Consider the following 22,099-nt stretch of genomic DNA (forward strand, 5'->3'; position numbering starts at 1 on the left):
GAAAGGCAAAAAAATGTTTTTTTGTTTTAAATGTTCGGATTTATTCAGTATTAAGAGAAAACACTGGATTTTTCCTTTCAAAGACACGTGAAACCTTTTCACAATAATCGTTGCACCAAGCGGCCATTTGTGCCCTTTGTCTTACGCCAGTAGATTGAACAAGAAATACCGTACTTAATTGTTATATGTTAGCTGAAACCGCTGAAGCTGATGAAAAAAACTAAACCACCAAAGAACCTGGAGAATCCAGGGGATAGACTCAGACAGAACATGTTTTCTACATCCACATAGAATACATAACGAGGTATCCGTTAACTTAGGAAGATAGTAAGAAAAGGTGGTTGAACGGTGGGCCTGTGAAGTAGCCGAAGAGAACGTACCAGTCATTGCTACTAGGCACAACCTTTGAAGTTGGCCTAGTTTGGATTTAATTGTCGTCACTTTACCCTTTTGTCACCACACAAAACATTCATGAGCCAAAATCGGTAGTACAACTGTGGGGTAAATCCCTTAGTATTAGCACACTCAAAAAACAGATCTTACAATTATTGTATAAAAACGTGGCATATACAAATCTGTAAGATTTTTATACAGAACTTGTATTAAAATAATACAAATCTGTATAATTTCAATACAACGATTGTATTACATTCTTCCAAAAATTGTATATGCTCAATTATTATACAGTTTCTGTAAGGTTCTTATGCAGAACTGTATTAAAATCTGCCATCCGCTGGTTGGGTGCACTAGCATTGAGCAATTCGCACAAATTCGCAGGTGGTACAAACCCGAATTATTGTATGAGAGTAGCTCACTTTCTTCCGTTACCACAGATATTGATTTGGGATTAATCCTTATCTCTTAGGGGCCATCCACAAAGTACGTCACGCCTCTAGGGGGAGGGGGGTCCTGAGCAGCGTGACGATCCATACAGAATTTTTAAGGATTTGTTACAAAAACTGGAACGAAAGGGGGGAGGGGGTTGAATATCGCCAAATTTTGCGTAACGTACTTTATGGATCTTCCCTTAGATGGAAGCAATGCACTCTTCAATAGTCGCGATCTGTCTTGGCCACGTCCTTACGAATGCTGAGGAAGCGAAGGATTGTTAGTTGGACACCTACTTAAGAAAGATGCAGAGAACTCTACGAGCTCTCATAGGTGCCACGGGAGGTTTTGGAATTGTTCTTGTGGAAGGTTATAACAGTAGGAATCGTTTTGGTAGAACGTGAAACAAAGAACGAACTAAGATAGAAATACAAAGTAGGAAAGGGACAAGCCTGGAATTGAACTCACGACCTCCTGCCTGCTTATAAGGCAGAAGCGGTAGCCACTAGACCACCGAGCTCGTCTAGTACAACTATGGTGTAAATCCATTTGATATATTTAGGCTTAAGACCCCAAGTTTTTCTAGAGTACGAATGACCGAAGTCATATACGCCTTTTTGATTCAAAATTTAGGTGTCCAGGGAAGCGTTGAAACAAGAATTAGTCCGACATACTTTCCCTGATCAGTTACTTTGATTTAAGTGTCGATAATACGTTCTAAGCATTTCAGAAGAAATTAAGTTAGATTGTTGGGTTTAAAATTCTTCTTCATACGAAGTACGTCCTATTTCTGGGATAAACTTTACAGGAATCTGTACCAAAAAGGTCAAAAGACAAAAGGGCGAAAGGACTAAAATTCTAAAGACAAAGCTTCGAAAGGACAAAAGGTCAAAAGGACTAAAAGGACGTGAAGACAAAAACGTCGAAAGGAACAGTAGGTCGAAAGGACAAAATGTTGAAAGGCATAAAAGGTAAAATAATAAAGAAGAAAGAAGAAAGAAAAAAGAAGGAAAAGGAGGAATGAAGAAGGAAGAAGGATGAAGAAAGAAGGAAGAAGGAAGAAGGAAGAAGGAAGAAGAAAGAAGGAAGAAGGAAGAAAGAAGGAAGATGGAAGAAGGAAGAAGGAAGAAGGAATAAGGAAGAAGAAAGAGGGAAGAGGGAAGAAGAAAGAAGGAAGCAGGAATAAGGATGAAAAACGAATGTAGGAAATAATAAAGGTAATGAAAAAGGAAAAAGGGAGAAGGAAGAAGAAAGGAGAAAGGAAGAAGGAAGAATGGAGAAGGAAATCCTTTTAGACATTTTGTTCTTTTTGTCCCTTTCGACGTTTTGTTCTCTGAAGTACGGGATAAATTCCAGATTTGTTGGGAGCAAAACTGCCCATTAAAAATTGATTCAGTAGTTATAATTCCACGAGCATGAGCTCAAGATCCATAGCTACATGAGAAGGTATCAGAAACATCCGAAGGTATCAGAACCATCCGAAGGCGTCCACACAACCAGGGAAGTGCGTATTAAATAAGTGCTCTAACGATTCTTCCTTAGAAGAAGTGTAGTCGTCTTTTGGCTTGCGAATTCCGCAAACTTGGAGATTCCTAGATCTCGCAAGAATTTTATTTGACTGACTGGCTTCACTTAAATTGGATACATTTGTACATAAGTTGATTGTTGCTTTCGACAGTGATTGATTACTGACGACGGTATTTTTCGGATCCTACAGTCTTTATGATAAGCTAAAACGGATTTTGCGTCAACTATCCGACGTTTCGGTGTTTATTACACCTTCTTCTACAACAGCCTCTGAATCCCTGAAGAAGGTGTAATAAACACCGAAACGTCGGTTAGTTGACGCAAAACCAGTTTTTGCTTATCATAAAAGCTGAAAGAGCCGACAAATACCATCGTCAATTTGTACATAAGTTTTATCAGCTGTAAAGGGTGTTCCATTTCAAATTGCATTACGGAAACAACGCTGTAGAACATTACCCATTGAGTATTTTATCTTGATAATTTTAGTTTAGAGTTTGTTGTTAATCGACTGGAATTATTTTTTTTTTCTGGTGTAGTACATTTATTACACAAGCAATTTTTCTGGGTTTTTCATCCCCTCTCCTCCCATCCCCATGTAAGATTTTTTCCACACAAACGATTTTTAATTTATAAGGTGCAAAAGAAAACTAAAAACCCCCATAAGTGCTTACGTAATATGTGTACGACCCCTATGGGTATGGCTTTCTCAGTCTTAGGATAATCAAAACGGCTAAATTTTGAAATTACCCCGTTTTGATTATCCTTAGTTTGAGTAGTTGAGTATAGTGCATTGCTTACCATTCTTCCTACTTTCGTACCATTCGTCCTACTTTGTATCTTTCTATTTATTTCTCATGTTCTAGCAATCGCTAGAACTGGAAATGGGCTTTCATACCGTTTCCAACTTCTATCCCCTATACCTACAACTTGACTAGTTCTAGCAGGTAACTGTTAGAATTCGAAATGAGCAAAATTCTCAATTCGGCATCTAATTAGAATATACTATACCTTCACCCTTTCATTACTATCATATTGGCAACCCGTTAACCAAGACGAACCTCTGCCACAGAACCTAGCCCCCAGATTCCAATAAAATTCCGCATGAACTCGTGGCGAGTGCAGAGGTGTTCTCGGCTTGCAGTGGGCGAGTGATTGCATCATCAATTCCTTCCCATCCCCGATAGACCGTGAGGACGTGGCCAGCGCCGTTATCGACCATTTAAAATACTAGAGCTCTCGGACTGTGCACATTGAGGTTGGAGAGCAAATCCCATGCTTCCATCCATTGGTTCCTTGTGCAATTGCGATTGTTCTGGTCAATCACGGAGTAGCAACTACGAAATGCACGGTCATCATGCTCATGCTCATGCTCATGCAGTTTGAGTAGTTGAGTATAGTGCATTGCTTACACTGCATTTTTATCGCTGTCAGTTTTTCGAAAATTGGAAAAAAAAAGGCGTCACTCGAAAAGCAACGTCGCAAATTGATTTTGCACAAGCACCTCAAAAATCCTCAACTCTCTCATCAGGATATCCGAAAACAACTGGGGATCGAGCAGTCAACGGTGAGTCGTGTGATTGAACGTTACTCTGAAACCCTGAGCATCGAACGGAAGGGGAAATGCAGAATGAATGTTCTATTAGCGATCAGGATGAGAAGCGTGTCGTAAAAGCGTTTGAACGGAATCCAAATGCTTAGGTCAGGGATGTGACCAAAACCTTTTATCCATCCAAATATTTCGTTCAGAGAGCCAATGATCGGGAGGGACTGCATGTGTACAAAGTGCAGAAGGTTCCGAATTATGATGAACGGCAAAATACGGTAATAAAGTTACGGGCCTGGAAACTGTACGTACACCCAGATACTGATGAAGCTTCATTGTCTCTTCATTGATGGTGAGACGTGTCACAAGGCGGACCTCCAGCTTCCGGGGCTATTGTTCTTCACCGCCTAGCATCAGCACAGGTTTGATATTCCAGAAGGTGTACGGAAGCAGAAAGATTTGAAGCTTCCACCAAATACATGATTTGACAAGCGATCTGTTCATGTGGCAAACGGAGTGCAGCGTTCGTGTATACCGGGACTGTAAACGGAGAGATCTACCTAAAGCAATTCGTTTACCTTGAATCCTTGCTAATGGCTGATAATAATGTTGGTCGTGAAATACTCGCTCCAGAAGAAACTACGGTCAAAAAAGATTCACTCCTGCACCAAATGCAACAAACGCTCATAAAACCGATGGCCCTCTATGGACATGGAACTTGCCATGCTCGAGGAGGACTTGCAAACATTCGGGATATTCGAGAGATGCGTGCTTAGGACCGTCTTTGTCGGTGTGCAAAAGAACGGTGTGTGGCAACGCAGAATGAACCACGGTACGATGGTACGATGGGCAGGGCATGTTGTGAGAATGCCAAACAGCAACCTTGCAAAGATGGTGTTCGCGTTCGATCAGGCAGGTACAAAAAGGCGTGGATCGCAGCGAGCGAGGTGGGCTGACCAGATGCTGAACGACTTGGTGAGCGAGGGGAGCAACTGAGGATGGAGAGATGTAGCCTCGAACCGTGTACTGTGGCGTCAAATAGTTGATTCAGTGTTATCAGTTTAGATGTAAGCTAATAAATGAACTGGCGTACGATTATGGCATTGAAATTAAATGTAAATAAATACGCCTTACTGGTTATATTTTATTGTCTGAAAGTTTTAAAAGCATCAGTCAACTCGGTAATTTTCTTCAGCTTTGTTTCCGTGATGCAATTTGACGTGGGGATTCTTTAAGAGCCTTCTTGTAGGCCTTTCGAGCCAAATTGAAAGGGTCCGTCCCTTATACACGACGTGTGTTCCAATTCCGTGCACACGGCGTCCTGAGCTTAGCTAAATTGGAATTCCACCATGAGTTTCCTCTAGGTTTTCCCAGAGCGTAAAGGGCAAGCATTTGCAAAAGCTTTCACAATATGCAACGTTATGATATCAACGGCATCATCCAAGTTGGTAGGAGATACTTATGACATATGACTAATCCTATAAGTGTTTAATTTTTAATCCAAATCCACTTGAACGCCCTTTAAATATTACACAACATGCCCTACATTACCGTCAAATACAGCTAATCATCTTCTGCAATCTAAGCACTTCACTGTTCGTTTCTTCCCGGCAGCCGAGATGGTAATCTTATCAGTACTGCCGTCATTCCAACAGTTACGGGCGGTCACTGGCTGTAAAATTTGAACAACTATTTATCTATTTTTGCAGGTGCTGCGTTCCGTCGCTATTATAGCTGATGCACTGATCATGATACCTACCCATAATCGCAAGGGCAATTTCCACCGCAATTCGCATATTGATCAGACGACGACTTTCAGGTTGAAGAATTGCCGAATCAAAATCTTTCTCATTCGTCCATCTGCTGGCTGGCTCGCCAGTTGGGGAGCAAGCTGCATATAGAAATCGGAATAATCCATCCGGTACAAGTTGTTTAATTAATGTTTGCATTTCACGTTAACGTATATACACACGCTGAAGTTAAATCCAACGTGGAGAAGCGGGTATCGCGCAAGAAAATAAGCTGTTCAAACAGCCATATCATGAAGATAGATTTGCAACGTATATTAAGCCTCCTGTTGACTAAAGCCGGAGGCTCGTGTACTGGGTGGTTATCTCGATTACTGGTTTCTGTGCTATTATTTCAATTTACTTACCTGACGCTAGTGAATACCTTTCCACAAGTAGATGATTGTTTATAATTTTGCTTCTCATTTTCCCCTTCATAGGAAACCGGTGTGATCCCCAAGCCAGTGTCCCGTTATCGAAGACCGCAGAAAGTCTGCTTTGAAGCCGTCGCCGCGAAGAAAAGTGAAAAGAAACACCTCATCTCGGCGAGACGACGTGACAATCCGATCCATGCGAGCAATATAGAAAAGAGTGGATAGATAAGCAGTTTGGTATTGTTGTGTGGTTTTGGTGCTGAAAAGAAAAAAAGTGCAATAGCGGAAAATTACTTTTCACGCCTGATTAGTGCCGGAAAACGTTTGCTTCGTGCCTAGTGCTGTATTTTGCAAGGGTTTAGTCAAGGAGAGGTGATTCACGATCCAATAAAATGACCGAGAGTGCAGGTGAGTGCCCATTCATGCATGCAGTGCAGACAGTACGAAGTGTGAACGTGTGATTGATTATATTACCTGATTTTTTAAAGTTTGACGTTACTCTAAAGAATTTCCGTTCTACTCTCTAAAAAAGGCGTTCAAACATATAGTTAAAACTTATAGATGCTTCAAATCAAGCGCGAGTTGAAACACGCTTATCTTCTTAAAGAAGCATGCACATTCAACTCACTCGTTTGAAATTTTTGTATGTGTAAATGGTAAATTGGGCCCCGAAAGTCTTTTCGAGACGAATTTATTTTTCGGCAAATGAGTGAAATAATTCGATTTTGCATGAAAAACTCCATTGGTTTGAAACCAATTTGGGAGTAATTTATTTTTTACATTCGCACAAAAGTATCTATTGCAATTGGGGCTTATTGAAAGAAATTTATCATGGGTTGTAGCCCCCCGAATTAGTTCATTATCGTAACCAGTACTGGAATAAGTCGTGATCGTCATAAGACAGAGAGCAAAGCGCCTTTTTCTATTTCCAACCGACCAAATGAAAGAATCGTGGGTTCTTTGATCATGGATTTTAATAGATATATGCAAGGATAGTGACTAGTCGATAAAATTATCATATTCCTTTAATTGACCGGGTTTCTATAGGTATTGAAAGGGGCAGATATGTTAACATCGCGTAACATCTCTAATTGAAAATGAGAAATTCCAGTACTGATCGTAACAGCTACCGAAAAACGTCTCTCACGGTATGCTACCTATCGAGAGTGTATACAGACATGATAAGTAAGAGATTTTCTCATTCTCCTTTGGATCCAAACCCTGTTCATGAGTTTTGAGATTTAGATTTTTCTCAATACATGTAACAGTTTTTTGAAATCGTAAAAAAAATGAAACAGGGATGCAGTGTGAACCGGTTGGTAGAGTTTTTTTCTCACTAATTTTATCTGCTAATTATCTAATACATGCACTCATCTCTTAGACTAGGTGTTCCGTGTTTTCTTAACACTATCATCTTTATTTGCTATGTTACATTTTAAGTTATTATTAATACATTTAAATTGCCTCTGGCAGTTAGGATTTTTCCTCTGGTTGAGTTGACCCATGTAAGAATTGCAATGTTTTCAACTTAAACTAAACTTAACCTAATTTATACTAAGTGTGCAAGGAGATAAACGTTGCAATAGAAGATTGCAATGATTTTTGTCTAAAATTGGAATTTATTTTGTTGAACATTTGTTGCAATGTCTCAATATTAAAAATTCTATGTTCATTGTTCATTGGTACTATACCACGGAGGCACTTCAGAATCATTTTCAAAATTTTATTTTGAACCCTCTAAAGTGCCTTTTTTCTGGTATTGCAGCAACTAGTCCATATTGGCACAGCATACAACATGGCTGGTCTAGAAATTTGTTTGTAAATCAAAAGTTTGTTCTTAACACAAAGTTTTGATTTTCTGTTTATTAACGGATATATACACTTAATTTATTTATTACATTTGGCTTGAATGCCTTCAATGTGACTTTTAAAAGTAAATTTTGGATCTAGCAGAAGTCCTGAATATTTGGCTTCGCTAGACCAATTAATTGGAACCCCATTCGTAGTGACAATATGTCTGCAAGAAGGTTTCAAATAAGAAGCTTTCGGCTTATGTGGGAAAATTATAAGCTAAGTTTTGGAAGCATTCGGGGAAATTTTCCATTTTCGCAAATAAGTGGAGAAAATATCCAAACACGATGGCTTCGCCCATGTCATCTGCAAACAAAGATTTTTGACACCCTGGAGGTAAATCAGAAGTAAACACTCAAAGGTGCAGCCCAATCGGGTTGTACGCAAAGGTGACGTTGAACTACGTAGCTGTATGTAATGTATAGGTTTTCTACTTTTCTGTTCGATGAGACCAAAGCAAGCATTTTTCAAGCCCAGGCTGAATCTGTTTTCGTTGTTTATCCTGTGATCCTGAGGTTGAGTGAGCATTACGAACCCTGGTGATGTACATATATAATTTTTAGACCAACATTTGTAAAGGATGAAGAAAATAATATTTTCAAATAAACGAGGATGAACAACACTCTCAAGCGATAACGTATCCAAATCATCATTTGATAAAAACTCGTTCGATAATTGTATCTCGATTCGAAGCATTGCTACTTTTGAACTTATTTTCCTACAAAACACCAAAACACAATGCCAAACATCCGATTGAACTTCATTGTTGACATTAAATTGGTATTAGTTAGGTTTATATTAAAATGATTGTTTTGTGTTTATTATTAATTGATTGCAAGATTTGAAAAGTTATCGCTATGATAATTCCAATAATTATTGTATGAGAATGATTCAGCACAACCCTGGCTGATAGAGTACCGCTGCCACGGTGCGCCGGTAGACCGTTATTATAAAATAAAAATGTCCCCTGGACCAATTTTTAGAAAAATCCCTAGGAGGAATCCCGTGAAATCTTGATTTGAAGTTTTTAATTAAGCAATTTAAAAAAAAATCTATATTTTATCTCAATAATATACGCAAAATAACTTTAAAGCCGTCCAAAAAGTGGTCCAAGTTGTTTTCAACCAGTTTGCATTTGTTGCCTTTATTACAATTATACATTTTTACAACTAACTAAATTCACTAAACTGATTTATAGGTATGTCTTTGTATGGCTAAAAGCCGTATATCTTCAAGAATGATAGCTGAATTCACGTGCAGGCTGTAGATTCTTTCTTGAATGCCAAACATTCTGAATATGAGCCAAACCTTGGGAAATTGTTCGTTTAGATTTATTCTGATTAAAGTTTGTGTCATATTTATTTTTTCATTATTGTATTCGATTTGTATTCACAAATGTATTCGAGCATCAGAAGTAAAGATCAAACTTGGAGTACGGAAGAAATTGGTAGAAAAAACCAACAGCTTCAAGATTTGTTCAAAGTAGTGTAGTTGTTTAGCATTATAGCATATAACAGGTTAGCTCTTCTTCAGATGTCGTAACAGTTGAAATGACGGAGCTTTATCAAATTCTGAGATTTCCCCGCAAAAGGATCATCGGGCTGGTAATGACTCCAAGGATGACGGTAAGGAAAAACTCTTTATCATTGCACTTTCACAAAATTCCACAGAATACGTACGACTTTCAATAGTGAGCGCGGCATATCGAATAACATCTCGTGAACCAAAGAAAACATCAAAGAAAAATACACCAGAGAAAAAATGAATCTTACAAGCTGAGTGCATATTTTTTTGGTTTTCGGTAACGACGAAGATAAAATATTGAATTTTTGAACTTTTAAAACACTTTAATAAAGAAAAATATTTGATGTTTCGGAATTGTTAATACGATTTTCAAGTTGCTCGAGAAGCGCCATGTTGAGTAAATTTGTGGGTGAAGCAAGTACAACTATGAGCCATCTACAAATTGCATAGGATTCACTTTAAAAAAGCAATTGGTAGCTTTGCTAGCAGCTAGAAAAAGCCGCAGCTTCCATTCACGTCGAAGTACCACATTGAATTATCATGTTTCAGAGTTCTATAGAGGCACCGGAAGAGGTCTTGGCTTACATATCAAACATGCTTTTTCTAGTCCGTTTAGAGAACTTTGACGAGATTTGGCAGCAATGATCGGTTAATAAATGCTGTGATAGAGTATGACAGCTTTTAACCACTATTATTCTATACGAATTCTGGTCTTACTTCACTCAAGGATGTTAACGATCATTCAGTAATTTGCGAGCAATCATTTAGTAGTTTGTCAATAACACATTCCAGAAACTGAATTTCAAAATATGTTGTATGGTGGACTTCTAATATTTATTTATTTATGGATCCCGTACACCTCTGGTGGTGCAAAGGGCCGACTTGAAAGATCTCCATCCTGAGCGTTGCCCGGCTATCGCTTTAACCTGTTGCCAGGTTAGATTTCGGTCGACTTCTTTTATTTCTTTATTGAGGCCTCGCCGCCATTAGTCTCTGGGTCTGCCTCTGCTGCGATGTCCCGCTGGGTTCTAGTGTAATGCTTGTTTACAGATTTCGTTTCCGCCCCTACGTATTTCTTAAACTCGCAGATATTTCTTAAACTCCCAAAGGCAGCCCTTGCTTTCTTGATCCGTGCGCCTATGTCGATCTTGGTACCGCCGTCTGACGCCATTTGGCTGCCAAGATATTGGAAGCTTTCAACATTCTCCGCTGGTTGCCCGGCTACTGTGAAACTGGAAGAAGTCACCGTGTTTACATCCAACGATTTGGTTTTGTTGATGACTAAACCTGCCGATGAGGAGCGCTCGGCAAGGTCGTTGAGCTTACTCTGCATATCAGAGCGCCGTTGCGCGAGGAGTGCAACGTCATAAGTCTATTCGAAGTCGTTTAGGTGCTCCATGGTTATAGGCTGCCATAACAGCCCGCGGTTTGGTTCACGGTCAATCGCATCTACCAGAATCTCATCGATTACGATGAGGAACAGTAAGGGTGATATAATACATCTTACCTCACACCAGCTACGACCCGGATAGGGTCGGACAGGACCCCATTGTGCAGCACTCTACACGAAAAGGCCTCGTACTGTGCTTCGATGAGGCCGATGATTTTCTCAGGAACTCCCTTGCGTCTCAGGCGCCCCACATATTCTCGTGATTGAGACGGTCGAAAGCTTTTCGTAGTCAATGAATACCAAGTAAAGGGACTCTTGGAATTCGTTGACCTGCTCCAGAATGATGCGGAGCGTGACAATATGGTCCACACAGGATCTTCCGGCACGGAATCCGGCTTGCTGCCGCCGGAGAGTCGCATCGATCTTCTCCTGAATCCGGGCTAGGATAATTTTGCACAGAACTTTAAGAACGGTACACAGCAATGTAATGCCTCGCCAGTTGACGCATACAGTCAGGTCACCCTTTTTGGGCACCTTCACTAAGATACCTTGCATCCAGTCAACCGGGAAAGTTGGACTTCTAGTGCGAAGGTTTTTCTTCAACTTTGCCTAATGGTTCGTTATTAGAATTCAACTAATAACGGAGTTAGAGCGTTAGTTGCAGTAACTTAAACTGATTGGAACTTTGTTATCATTTAGTCTAAGTTACTGAAACTATAGTTATAACTCCGTTACTAGTGGAATTCAAACAACGAACCATTAGGCAGAGTTGTAGAAAAACCTTCGCACAAGAAGTCCACCATACAACATATTTTGAAATTCAGCTTCTGAAATGTGTTATTGACAAACTACTAAATTATCGAACGCAAATTACTGAATGATCGATAACATCCTTGCTTCTCTCCATTATGGATATCAACACTAAATTAATATTATTTTTACCTTTCATTCTATTAAACATGGAAAGCAATACTTACACTGAACTCGAGTCAGTCTTAAACTTAAGTCAGTTTGGTAAGATAAGTCAGTTGTGAATATTTATAGTTCTAATAACGGCAACGCGTGCTTAGGATCATCTTTGGCGTTGTGCTAGAGAATGGTGTGTGGGGGGGAAGGATAAACCACGAGCTCACCCAGCTCTACGGCTAACCCAGTACCCAGAAGGTAGCTAAAGCTGGAAGGGTACGATGGGCAGAACACATTTCAAGAATGCCAGACAACAACCCTGCAAAGATGGTGGTTGCTTCCGACCCGGCATGTTCAAGATGAATTGAAGTGATGTCTAAGTCTAGGTGGATTAATCAGGGCTTTGGTGATATTTTGGATTCTTTGGAACTTCAAATCAAGATTTCTCGAGATTCCTCGTAGGGATTTTTTCAAAAATTGGTTCAGAAGTGCAGAACTTTCACAGGAATCGGATCCTGTACTTGATTTTGATTGATATTTTTATTTTATAATAACGGTCTACCGGCGCACTCTGACTGCACCTATCACCGACGCAAACTGGAACAGAAACTAAGCACCCACCACTAAGGGCCAATTTCTTCACCTCCGCTTAGGCGATAAACTATGTTTAAACGTATGGGTAAGCATCGCTTAAGAGTTAAGCGGAGGTGAAGAAATTGGCCCTAAGTCAGTCTAAACCCCCCAGTGGCTCATTACCAGAGTAGACACGACAAAGAAGTTTGACAGTTTATTGATAAAAAATATTATTCCTTCACGTAAGTTGCGTCGGACTTTGCGTTTACTCCGACAGACACCTAAGAATCAACAAAAACGAGCCGAAGAAAGTTTACCCGAACGTATCCTCGTCAATAGACGTAAGCGAAAAGCTGCCGTCAAACGCCCCAAGCTTTCGTGAGAAAATGCGCGTATAATATACTTTCATTAATTAGACGTCTATGCTGGTTTGAGGTGTCGAGTTACCCTTGCGAACAAAGGCGCAGAATCCGGAGATGGCGAGCTCGATGATCCGATCTATGATGCTTTCGGGTGGGAAAGATTCTCGACACCCTGGGCTAGGGCGGTTCAAAAAATCGATTTTGCTCCACAGTGCTCATCTGATTCTTTACCATGTTCTGAGTGTCCTCTGAAAATTTGAGCTCATTTGGATTAAAACTGATTTAACACAAGCCGTTTCAAGTTTGCATGCAAATTAGTATGGGGAATTTTTTTTTTTCATTATACTGTTAATGACGTTTCCCCGCAGGTTGAAAGAGAACCTACATAGCTAAAAGGGATACTCAACAGCTTTCACCCAAAGAAAACCGCATGTTGATTAATCGTCCCAATAATTAGTAATCGATTTTAAGACAGGTTGCGAATCTTTAGTCATGATCATTAAACTTCTTTGAGGGCATCACTGAAATGTGCAGTGCAACATAGTAGCCTGAATTTGTGTGGGCTATCTTTCGTGCCACGAGCAGCAATGTTGCCTGTTGATGAGTTATGCAATTAGCTCCAGAAAACCACGGTATAGATTAAATTCGATTACTAATTATTGGAACGATTAATTGAGATGCGGTTTTCACTGAGTAAAAGCTGTTGAGTATTTCTTTTAGCTATGAAGGTTTTCTTTTAACATGTGCTTGATGGGGAAGCGTCATCAACAGTATAATGAAAAAATAAATTTCCCCATACTAATTTGCATGCAAACTTAAAACGGCTTTTGCTAAATCAGTTTTAATCCAAATGAGCTTAAATTTTCAGAGGACACTCAGAACATGGTAAAGAATCAGATGAGCACTGTGGAGCAAAATCGATTTATTGAACCACCCTACTGGGCATAGTGTATCCACTGGATTTGCCACACAAGACAAATACTAATGCAATGGCTGGCAAAGAAATCTTTTAATTAATAACTAAAGAAATGCTAATAGATTACTAAGTTGAAAAGCAGGCCACGTTCCAGTTGGAATGTAGTGCAATGAAAGAAGAAGCTTGCGATGCACTTACCAGATTGTCTGATTCACCAAAACCGATTAGCATAACCGAAACCGATTATCATACATAAATAGTGTAACACACTAGAGTCGGTTTTCACGCGGAGGATATGGGTCGCGAAAATTAAAACAACGTAAAAAATCGCGTAAATCCCAAAATATGTCTGAATGAATCGCAGAAATTCCGAAATTCGAGTGAAAAAAAAATCGCATAAAAAGCGATTTGTATAAAAATAAACCGCATAAAAAGCGACTTCATTATACATCGGTAATAAAGCGTTGACTCTTCCTTGATCGAATGGTCCATGAAAATTGAAAATCCATCTTGAAACGGCTGAGATATTTACGATCAAAGTCTATCATATTTTCGTGACGTTTATCGATATTTTGCAATCGTAAAGTGTACCCCAATATAGAAAAGACAGAGTAGTTGTACGTCAAAATGTTATAAATATAACCACCAACCATATAACCACGACACCAGCTCTTACAGGTAAACTTTTAAGAATGTCAATTTAAATGTTCATAAAATGCTTTTAACTTGAAACAATCAATTTTATTTCAATTATTTTCGAAGCCAAAGAACGATTTTATCAAAACTTTTTCAAATGCATATTAGGAACAATTTTATTTTTGAATGATCATCGTCAGAAGAGCGTGATTCGTATATTTTTGTATCTACTCTGACTAAGAAATAATTGTCGTGAATGTCACGGCAATTGAATATGAGTAGCTGGAGGTCCTCCGTAACATTCGTAATAATTGTAAAAACTCATCCTAGAAAAACGCGTATATAATTAAATTTCAGGGAAAATATGCAACTATGTGCCCCGTTGTGCCCCAGCTTAATCCCGCCAGTGTACACGAGTACTCACGTTTCTCCAACTGCTTTCAAGGGAACGCGTTTGAACGCCGCTTTCTGTACCCCAAACATTAACTTTCGAGATCTTGCTTCAAAGTCCTTCCTTCTTATCCCCCAGCGTTCTCGACTTTCTGTCCTTTGATTGTCTTCCTCTTCTTTTTGCTTTCTTATCTTTCTCTCTTTTTTCCTTCGTTATATGTTACAAAGAATTGAAACAATTAAAAGATTAAGAACAAACGTTTGCCTATTCTAGGCCTTAGCTAGACTATAGTTCCGCGATGTTGATAAAACTCGTATACCAAAAATCAACGTAAAATTACAATAAATGATTAAACCTCAAGAATCGATGTCTGACGTCATTTTGGGAAGTTTTCACATCGAAATTTGTAAGTCATCGTTTGACCTGAATCCAAGCTCAAGCTCGCTTCTACTAATCGTCGAAAATATTTGCCGGACGCTATTCTGAGTTTAAGGCTGGTAAAATTCAAGTTTGTCGCCCTATGGGGCCAATCATTTGAACTAGAGGGATGAACCTCAATAGGTTTTGCCAGAAATGCATGTTAACCAATCAAGCCTGATGGGGATGAGTATATTTCAGAAATCGTTTATCATCAAACACCACTAATTTACAAGATAGTGGATCAAAATTTAAAATGTTTAGGTAGATATAAATAATAATGCTAATAGTCATATATGTAATGTAAGTATAGATAAATAATATATATAAATCTATAATACATTTGACGTTAAAAAAGCGCTTACAATAACGTAAATTGCTATTGAAGACATTCCAATACGATATATTTTATTTATATACACACAATACCTCAAGGGATTGCCACCCAATTATCGTGGGAATTGCAGTTAAATGTACGAAATGATTGGCGCAAAGTCATTTTACTACCAGTTCCTCGCAACTCGTTTGTCCACTTACGGGCGGGCGGCTAGTTATTGTCGTTTTCTTTCGCCTTCGAGCTTTTTGGATCGCTCTGTTGAACGATCTGGGACCTGGCAATGAGTGCTCTCACTCTCAGTTAAGTCCCATCAAGCTCAACCACAAATCAGTACAGCCGTTCATGTAGGGAGTATATGCTAATAATTGATCACCGTACGTGTTTAGTATACGTTAAAATCAGAATCCTACATTTTTTAGTGCAAATCCAACGTAAATTTTAAGAAATTAAACATTACTGGTGACTTTTCCAATTAAATTGTGCGCTGTCATTTTTCTGTTGAAGATAGGCCAGTGAAATTTTTGCTTTTCACAAAGTAATACACTTCGATAAAGCTTTTTACTATTTCGTCGGAATGATGTTGCGCTGCGAGCGAGCAAAGTGTGTTCCAAACGTCAAGTGGTCCATTATTAGCTTACGATCCCTATTCTACACCTTGTCCGGCTACTTATAGACGTGTCGGTCAAGGTTGCACCAGTCAGAGTTTTTTTTTCTTTCTTCCGTTTTGCTGTTTCTTTATTGGGCACATTTGGGATTCTGTTGATGTGTGGTATTTATTCATACAAATATCCGATATCCTGTTGACCAATATTTTCGGCTCGCTGTGAATACATTTCTTTATATTATCTACCGTCTTCCGCTTCAAAGAATGTCCTCTAGGAAGGGCATGTGTTCCCTGTAACAAAGGTTCAAGATTGCTAGTGCGTATTTTGTTTACAACATTACAGGTTGTTTACTTTAATATCTATCCGTAGCCAATGCCTAAATCTTACAGACAGATATTGGCAAAAACTAAGCCTGTATAGACTGTATGAAATGGCATTGAAGGTTCGTACGGTTCACGGTGAATAGCCACAGTCCTCGTACTTATTCCGCAGCAGTCCGGTTTCCATCAATTATGAACTAAATTCAGTAGCATTCGATATTCAACATACAACCCATTTCTGCAAATTAGCATTTGGGGACGGAAATGACCAATTTATTTGATATCACTGATCTAAAATTTAACACTTTGCATCGAGATTAATCCACTAAGGGAGAAAATTTGCTTAATTGGAAACGGAAATAGCAATAAACTTATCAATGTAATCAGGATCATCAGTAAATGCTGCCAGTCACACAGAGTTGGTGCCGCTTTGACTTGATGGAAGAAGCGGAACATAATTTGAATTTAAGTCATTCTCACAGTGCGGTATTAAGGTTCCCCCAAACACACGCGACGCGACAATCATGACGCGATTCTATCGCTTGGCGGCAGCGATTGTGTCGCTGTTAGTATGGAAGCGTGAATAGAACATTCCCTGCAGCGACCCAACGATAGAATCACGGCGATGAAATCGCTTAGGTCTTGGGGAGCCTTTAAAGTTCCTCCAAACACACGCGACACGAGTGTCGCTGCTGCTGAGCGACTGTATGTCGCCGAGACTATATCGCTGGGTCGCTGCTGCATGTAATGTTCCATTTAGGCACTGTGCACAAATTACGTAACGCAAAAAAAAAAAAAATCGGGATCGGGAACAAATAACGTGCGACCAGACCCCCCCTCTTTATTTACTTAACGCTCACTGAGACAACCCCGCTCCCTATTTTCCAATTGTTATATAAATGATACAACAAACCATTATTGTTGATTTTTTGTACTGTTTTACTGATTTTAAGTACGATATTGTATTATTGTATTGTGTAGCATTGCCACCTCGCAAGCTTGGTGGCATGACGCCATGTTGTTGTAGCCAACATCCAGGGCCGGATTTAGCCGGAAGGGGGCCCCAAAATGTACAAAAAAATGGATTTTGATCTCACTTGCATCAGTTTTCATGACTTCTTAGGTTTATGAGAGAATTTATCTATATATAATATTATCATATATAATATTATCAATTGGAAAAGAATTCTACAAACTCAGATAGGGTTTCAACATTTATAAAGCGCTTCAGTATTTAATGTTATTTTAATTTTTTGACGTTGGTAACGTATACCCGAAGGTACTGGGTGTCAAATCAGAATCTAAAATTGGGGACCGACTCGGAAAGTCTCCAGCAATTTGGCAGTTTTATTGAAGCTTTTGATTATTTACGATAAACTATTGATAATTTCAATTCTTGTCATACCCAGTAAAAATATCAGAACCAACCAATCTCGTTCATGCATTCCTAACACGGACATCAGAACGATGTAAGTTACGGGCCTTGTGACCCACCGTTTCATTTTCTCCGAGTATAAAAAGGCCCATGATTCGCGCTCGTGCGTCATTTCTTAACGATGCTCCATGGTGAGTGCCCAAGCAACCAGAAGTTCGGATAAGAAGGGCTATTTTGGCTTAATCAGCTCTCATTTTAAGTAATTTTTTGTATGTAACGGAACTTTAAGTGAACTTTAAAGTTCCGTTAAGGATGCTTGGAACTTGATGTGAACCATAGTGAACCAATTAGTTCGGTTAAGAGTAAATTTAAGTAAAATCTGAACTTCTGGTTGCTTGGGTGATCATGGAGAGCGGACATAACGATGGATGTGGTAGCAGTCCTAGCATCGATGGCGGTGGTTTCTGCATCTGTATCGCTTTAGCAAACTATCGAGTGGATATCGTCGATGTCAGCGGCACTCCACTGAAAACTTCTTGCATGGCTATGGACCTTGTTTTGTTGCAGGACCAATAAATTGGTTCTTTTCAGGACCATCATTTTATACAAGGGAAAGTTGTTATTTCTTTTAAGTTCTTTTAAGTATCAAAATCAGTGCTGCAAAAGGTCGTGATCGCCATAAGACGGATTCCTCAATGTTCTTCCGCAGCTTACAAAGTTCTACTGCAAGACTGAAAATCTTCAATACAGTGAAACAAAAATTTAATATTAGGCGTTGTCATCGAAGAATGCCATGCCAAACAGCAGAGAAAAAGTATGGAGTAACAGCTACGGTAGTTTGAAAACTGACCAAATAATACCAAATGCATAACAAATTATTATTCGTTTGGTATTGAAATACCTAAAGATGCAGATGCCTCAAGCACAGAAAAACAGACGTCTCACTTAGAACAAAATGCAATCAAAATCATCGTCACCAAAACATTATCGCTTAATGCTAACTCCCTGTGTGTGGTCAAGCGGCAATCAGATGACAGTAGTGTGTAAACGTCAAACACAAGCAAAACCGATGGAAGCGCCATCGCCCCTATAAAAAAATGAAAAAAAAGGTGAACAATGGAACATGTGTTGAGTGAGACGTCTGTTTCTCTGAGCCTCAAGTATCCTGCATATAAATTTTTGGTATTATTTTTTGGTATTTTACCTCTTATGCCAGGCGATGAATACCTTCCCATACTTGTAAAATTTTGGCAGAAGATCTATCAAATGTGGTTGTTCCTGTAGATATTCCACGACATCTGAGACGCTTTCAGCAGATTTGGTATCTTCTATCAATATCTGCAGAAACATATCTCGTTGCGCCATCAACTGCTCCACGTCACCTGAAGAATCATTATCAGACAAAGTTGTTAAAAATTAAATTAAACCAGAATAGTTCGCCAGGACAAATGACATTGACACATACTTTACAGTCAAATTGAAGGCAAAGCGGCCCCAAATTGGTGGTATCAGTTGATTTGAGAGCCTGAAACAGAATTTCACTTGACTGCTGCTGGTGCTATCCATGCGAATTATTTTCTGCAGCGTCTTTCTCTGACGCTCGCGTGACCGACGGAAAATATCTGCCATCACCAAGCGAATCATCATTTGATCAAAATTCGTCTCCCCTCAAATTATGGCTTAAGAGCTGCTTACACTGATGATAGCCAATCGGATGGTACTCCAAACGCCATCGTTGCTGAAATGTGCTCCACCGCGCTGCTGCCACAGATGCCATCGTGGCGAAAAAGGCAAGAAATTTCATCTGATGCCGACGAAAACGACCACACGACCCACACCATCGGCGGGGATACAATTTCCGGCAGGAGCTCCGTCGATGTCGATGGTGGGACCGCGGTCTGCTCTTTACGACATCTCGAACGAAATGACGCGCGCGCGCGGAAAAGCTGCTTTCTAGTAATCAATAAAGTTAACCCTTTGGTCACGCCCCTTTGGTGAGTGTTACGGTTATACAATATTTGCACTCATGCCGATCCAAGAGAGGCGGGACTAATGGGCCTCATTTATTAATTATAAGAAAACTGCTTTCCCCCGCGCGCGTGGCATTTCATTATCAAATTTCACGGAGAGCGGATACCGGTTCCAGCATCGGCGAAGTATCTGAAGCCAATGGCGTGGGTCGTATGGTCTTCGTCGTAGGCTGATAGTGATTCGAAAGGTACACCGTTGGAAGTTAACCGGTTCTTCTCAGGACCACAATTTTATACAAGGGGAAGTTGTTGTGTGAAGAATTTTGTTCAAAGTGTACATTAACCGCTTTGCGACGCCAGAAACTTGCCACGAGGAAGAGGCGAGTCGAAGGGAGATGCTACAAATATTTATTCACATGGATGTCATCAGTGGCAGCCAAGTTAAGTTTTCTCAAGATTCTTATTTGGTTTTGATACTGTTTGTGATTTGGAAGGCGGATTATTGAAAATAAATCGGTTCTCTGAAGGATTACAATTTCTTTTTGCTTCCCCGAAATTGTAATCCGGTTTAGCCGAAATGAATTTTGTTTAAAGTGGAAATTATAATCGCTTGGCGATAGCAAAATTTTGCCGTCGGCAGTAGAATTACAACCGCGCGACAGAAGGAAAAGCGTCTTTCGCTGACGCGCGCGTGATTAAGCTACCGACGGAAACTATCTGCCATCACCAGCTGCTTTCACCGATGGTAGCCAATCGTTAGTACTTCAGATGGCACTGTTGCTGAAATGTGCTCCACTGCGCTGCTGTTGCAGCCTCCATCGTAATGAAACAGGCAAAGAAATTTAATCTGAGCACTGATGATGCTGACGACGACGACCGCACGACCCACACCATCAGTGGGAATACAATTTCTGGCAGGAATTCCGCCGATGCCAATGGTAAGACCGCGGTATGCTCTTGGCGACATCTTGATCGAAATAGCTCACGCGCACGGAAATGCTGCTTTCTTATAATCAATAAAGCTAACCCTGTGGCCACGTCCCTTTGGTGAGTGTTACGGTTACACAGAATTTGCACTCATACCGATCAACAAAGAAGCGGGACTAATAGGCCTTCTTTATTGATTATAAAAGAACTGCTTTCCCGCGAGCGCGTGGCATTTCATTTGAACTACACTGGATTTTGTTTTTACGCGATTTACATTTTCTCAATTTTCCACTCATCCTAAATGTTTAACGTATATTAATTATCATGTGATTTTTCTTTGATTTATTCTGGATTTTTTGAAACATGTTGCGAAGAGTTTGGTGGCAAATTGAAGTCACACGATAAAAAATACGAGCGAAAAAAAATCGTGTAAAAACAAAATCCTGTGTACTTTAAATTCGTTTATTTTTTTATTTTTGTATGTTACATTATTTTCAACATCAGCAATCAAAAGCTTTCATGTTGTTTTGTTGATTGCGCTATTCAAATTAATTCATGAAAAATCCCTGATTGATCCACCTAGTGAGAATTTCTGAGCGTGTTTTTTAACTTTTGATCCCATAGTCCGCTCTGGTCAATTTTTAATAAGAAACAATGGGACAGGATTCCCCGTCGAATGCAACTTATTGCAAACAAATCGGATCAAGATAAGTGCCTAAAAGATGAGTGAGTTTTATTTTGCGCACATACATACACACACGCACACACACATACACACAGACAGACATCATCTCAATTCGTCGAGCTGAGTCGATTGGTATATAACACTATGGGTCTCCGGACCTTCTATCACAAAATCGCAGTGGATTGGCAATTCTACGCTTTTGCACGCAAGGCTACTGGAGACCCCATTACTACCCTTATAAACATATCAGTAACAAACTTTTTTTTGTTAAACAGTGAAATAGAGAGATAATAAAGATTGAGAGAAAATTGCGATGAGCCTTGGACGACTTCTTGCCTAAAATTATTGATCAGGCTTCATTTTCATACAATATAATATCTTCGACTGTACGCCCATCATTTCTAGCCGCTCTATGTACGCCAACGTGCTGCATAGTTCATTGCTGATGCAAATCTTATGCAGGACAATTCAGATCAAAGATTAATAGGTTTGGCAATGAAACAACCAAAACTTCCTGCCTGATCATCATTTGGCGAAGCTATTGATGCGTCACATTTTGCGATAAAAACCGCGAAACTGTGTGCTAAATGTCAGCGATTAATCGGTGAGCATCCTGTATTATTACAACAATACGTTGGACATTCGACCCACATACGTAGTTCTCAAGTAGCTGAACTGGTGTCTCGAGTATGTGCGAAATCGGTAATCATTGAGGTAAAAACCGATCTCAATACTTTTTCGTTTATATCCTAAATTGCACCGTATTGTTCGGGTGATCTTGACACTGAAAACGTCCATTAGAATCGCATTGAACCTTCTAGCTCTTGTCTGCACCTGTACCTACCACATCACTTG

The 22,099-nt window shown here is 39.6% G+C and overlaps 1 protein-coding gene and 1 long non-coding RNA gene across 4 annotated transcripts in view; one reads left to right on the forward strand and one right to left on the reverse strand.

The window, feature by feature from the left end:
* The window catches only part of LOC134212084 (aquaporin AQPAe.a), a 241,859-nt gene that overhangs the window by 29,091 nt on the left and 190,669 nt on the right, over window positions 1-22,099 (forward strand). For all 3 annotated transcript variants that reach the window (XM_062689601.1, XM_062689599.1, XM_062689600.1), the window contains exon 2: window positions 6,126-6,467. In XM_062689601.1, coding sequence (XP_062545585.1) covers window positions 6,452-6,467 — 16 coding nt within the window. In that variant the 5' untranslated portion in view covers window positions 6,126-6,451. The remainder of the gene's footprint in view (window positions 1-6,125; window positions 6,468-22,099) is intronic.
* On the reverse strand, window positions 5,225-6,192 carry LOC134212085 (uncharacterized). Its single transcript, XR_009979190.1, has 3 exons — window positions 6,054-6,192; window positions 5,658-5,789; window positions 5,225-5,587 (listed from the first exon to the last, which is right to left on the reverse strand). It is a non-coding gene; the product is annotated as an uncharacterized LOC134212085 (long non-coding RNA).

Source organism: Armigeres subalbatus, chromosome 2, assembly GCF_024139115.2.
Source record: "Armigeres subalbatus isolate Guangzhou_Male chromosome 2, GZ_Asu_2, whole genome shotgun sequence".
NCBI lineage: Eukaryota > Metazoa > Arthropoda > Insecta > Diptera > Culicidae > Armigeres > Armigeres subalbatus.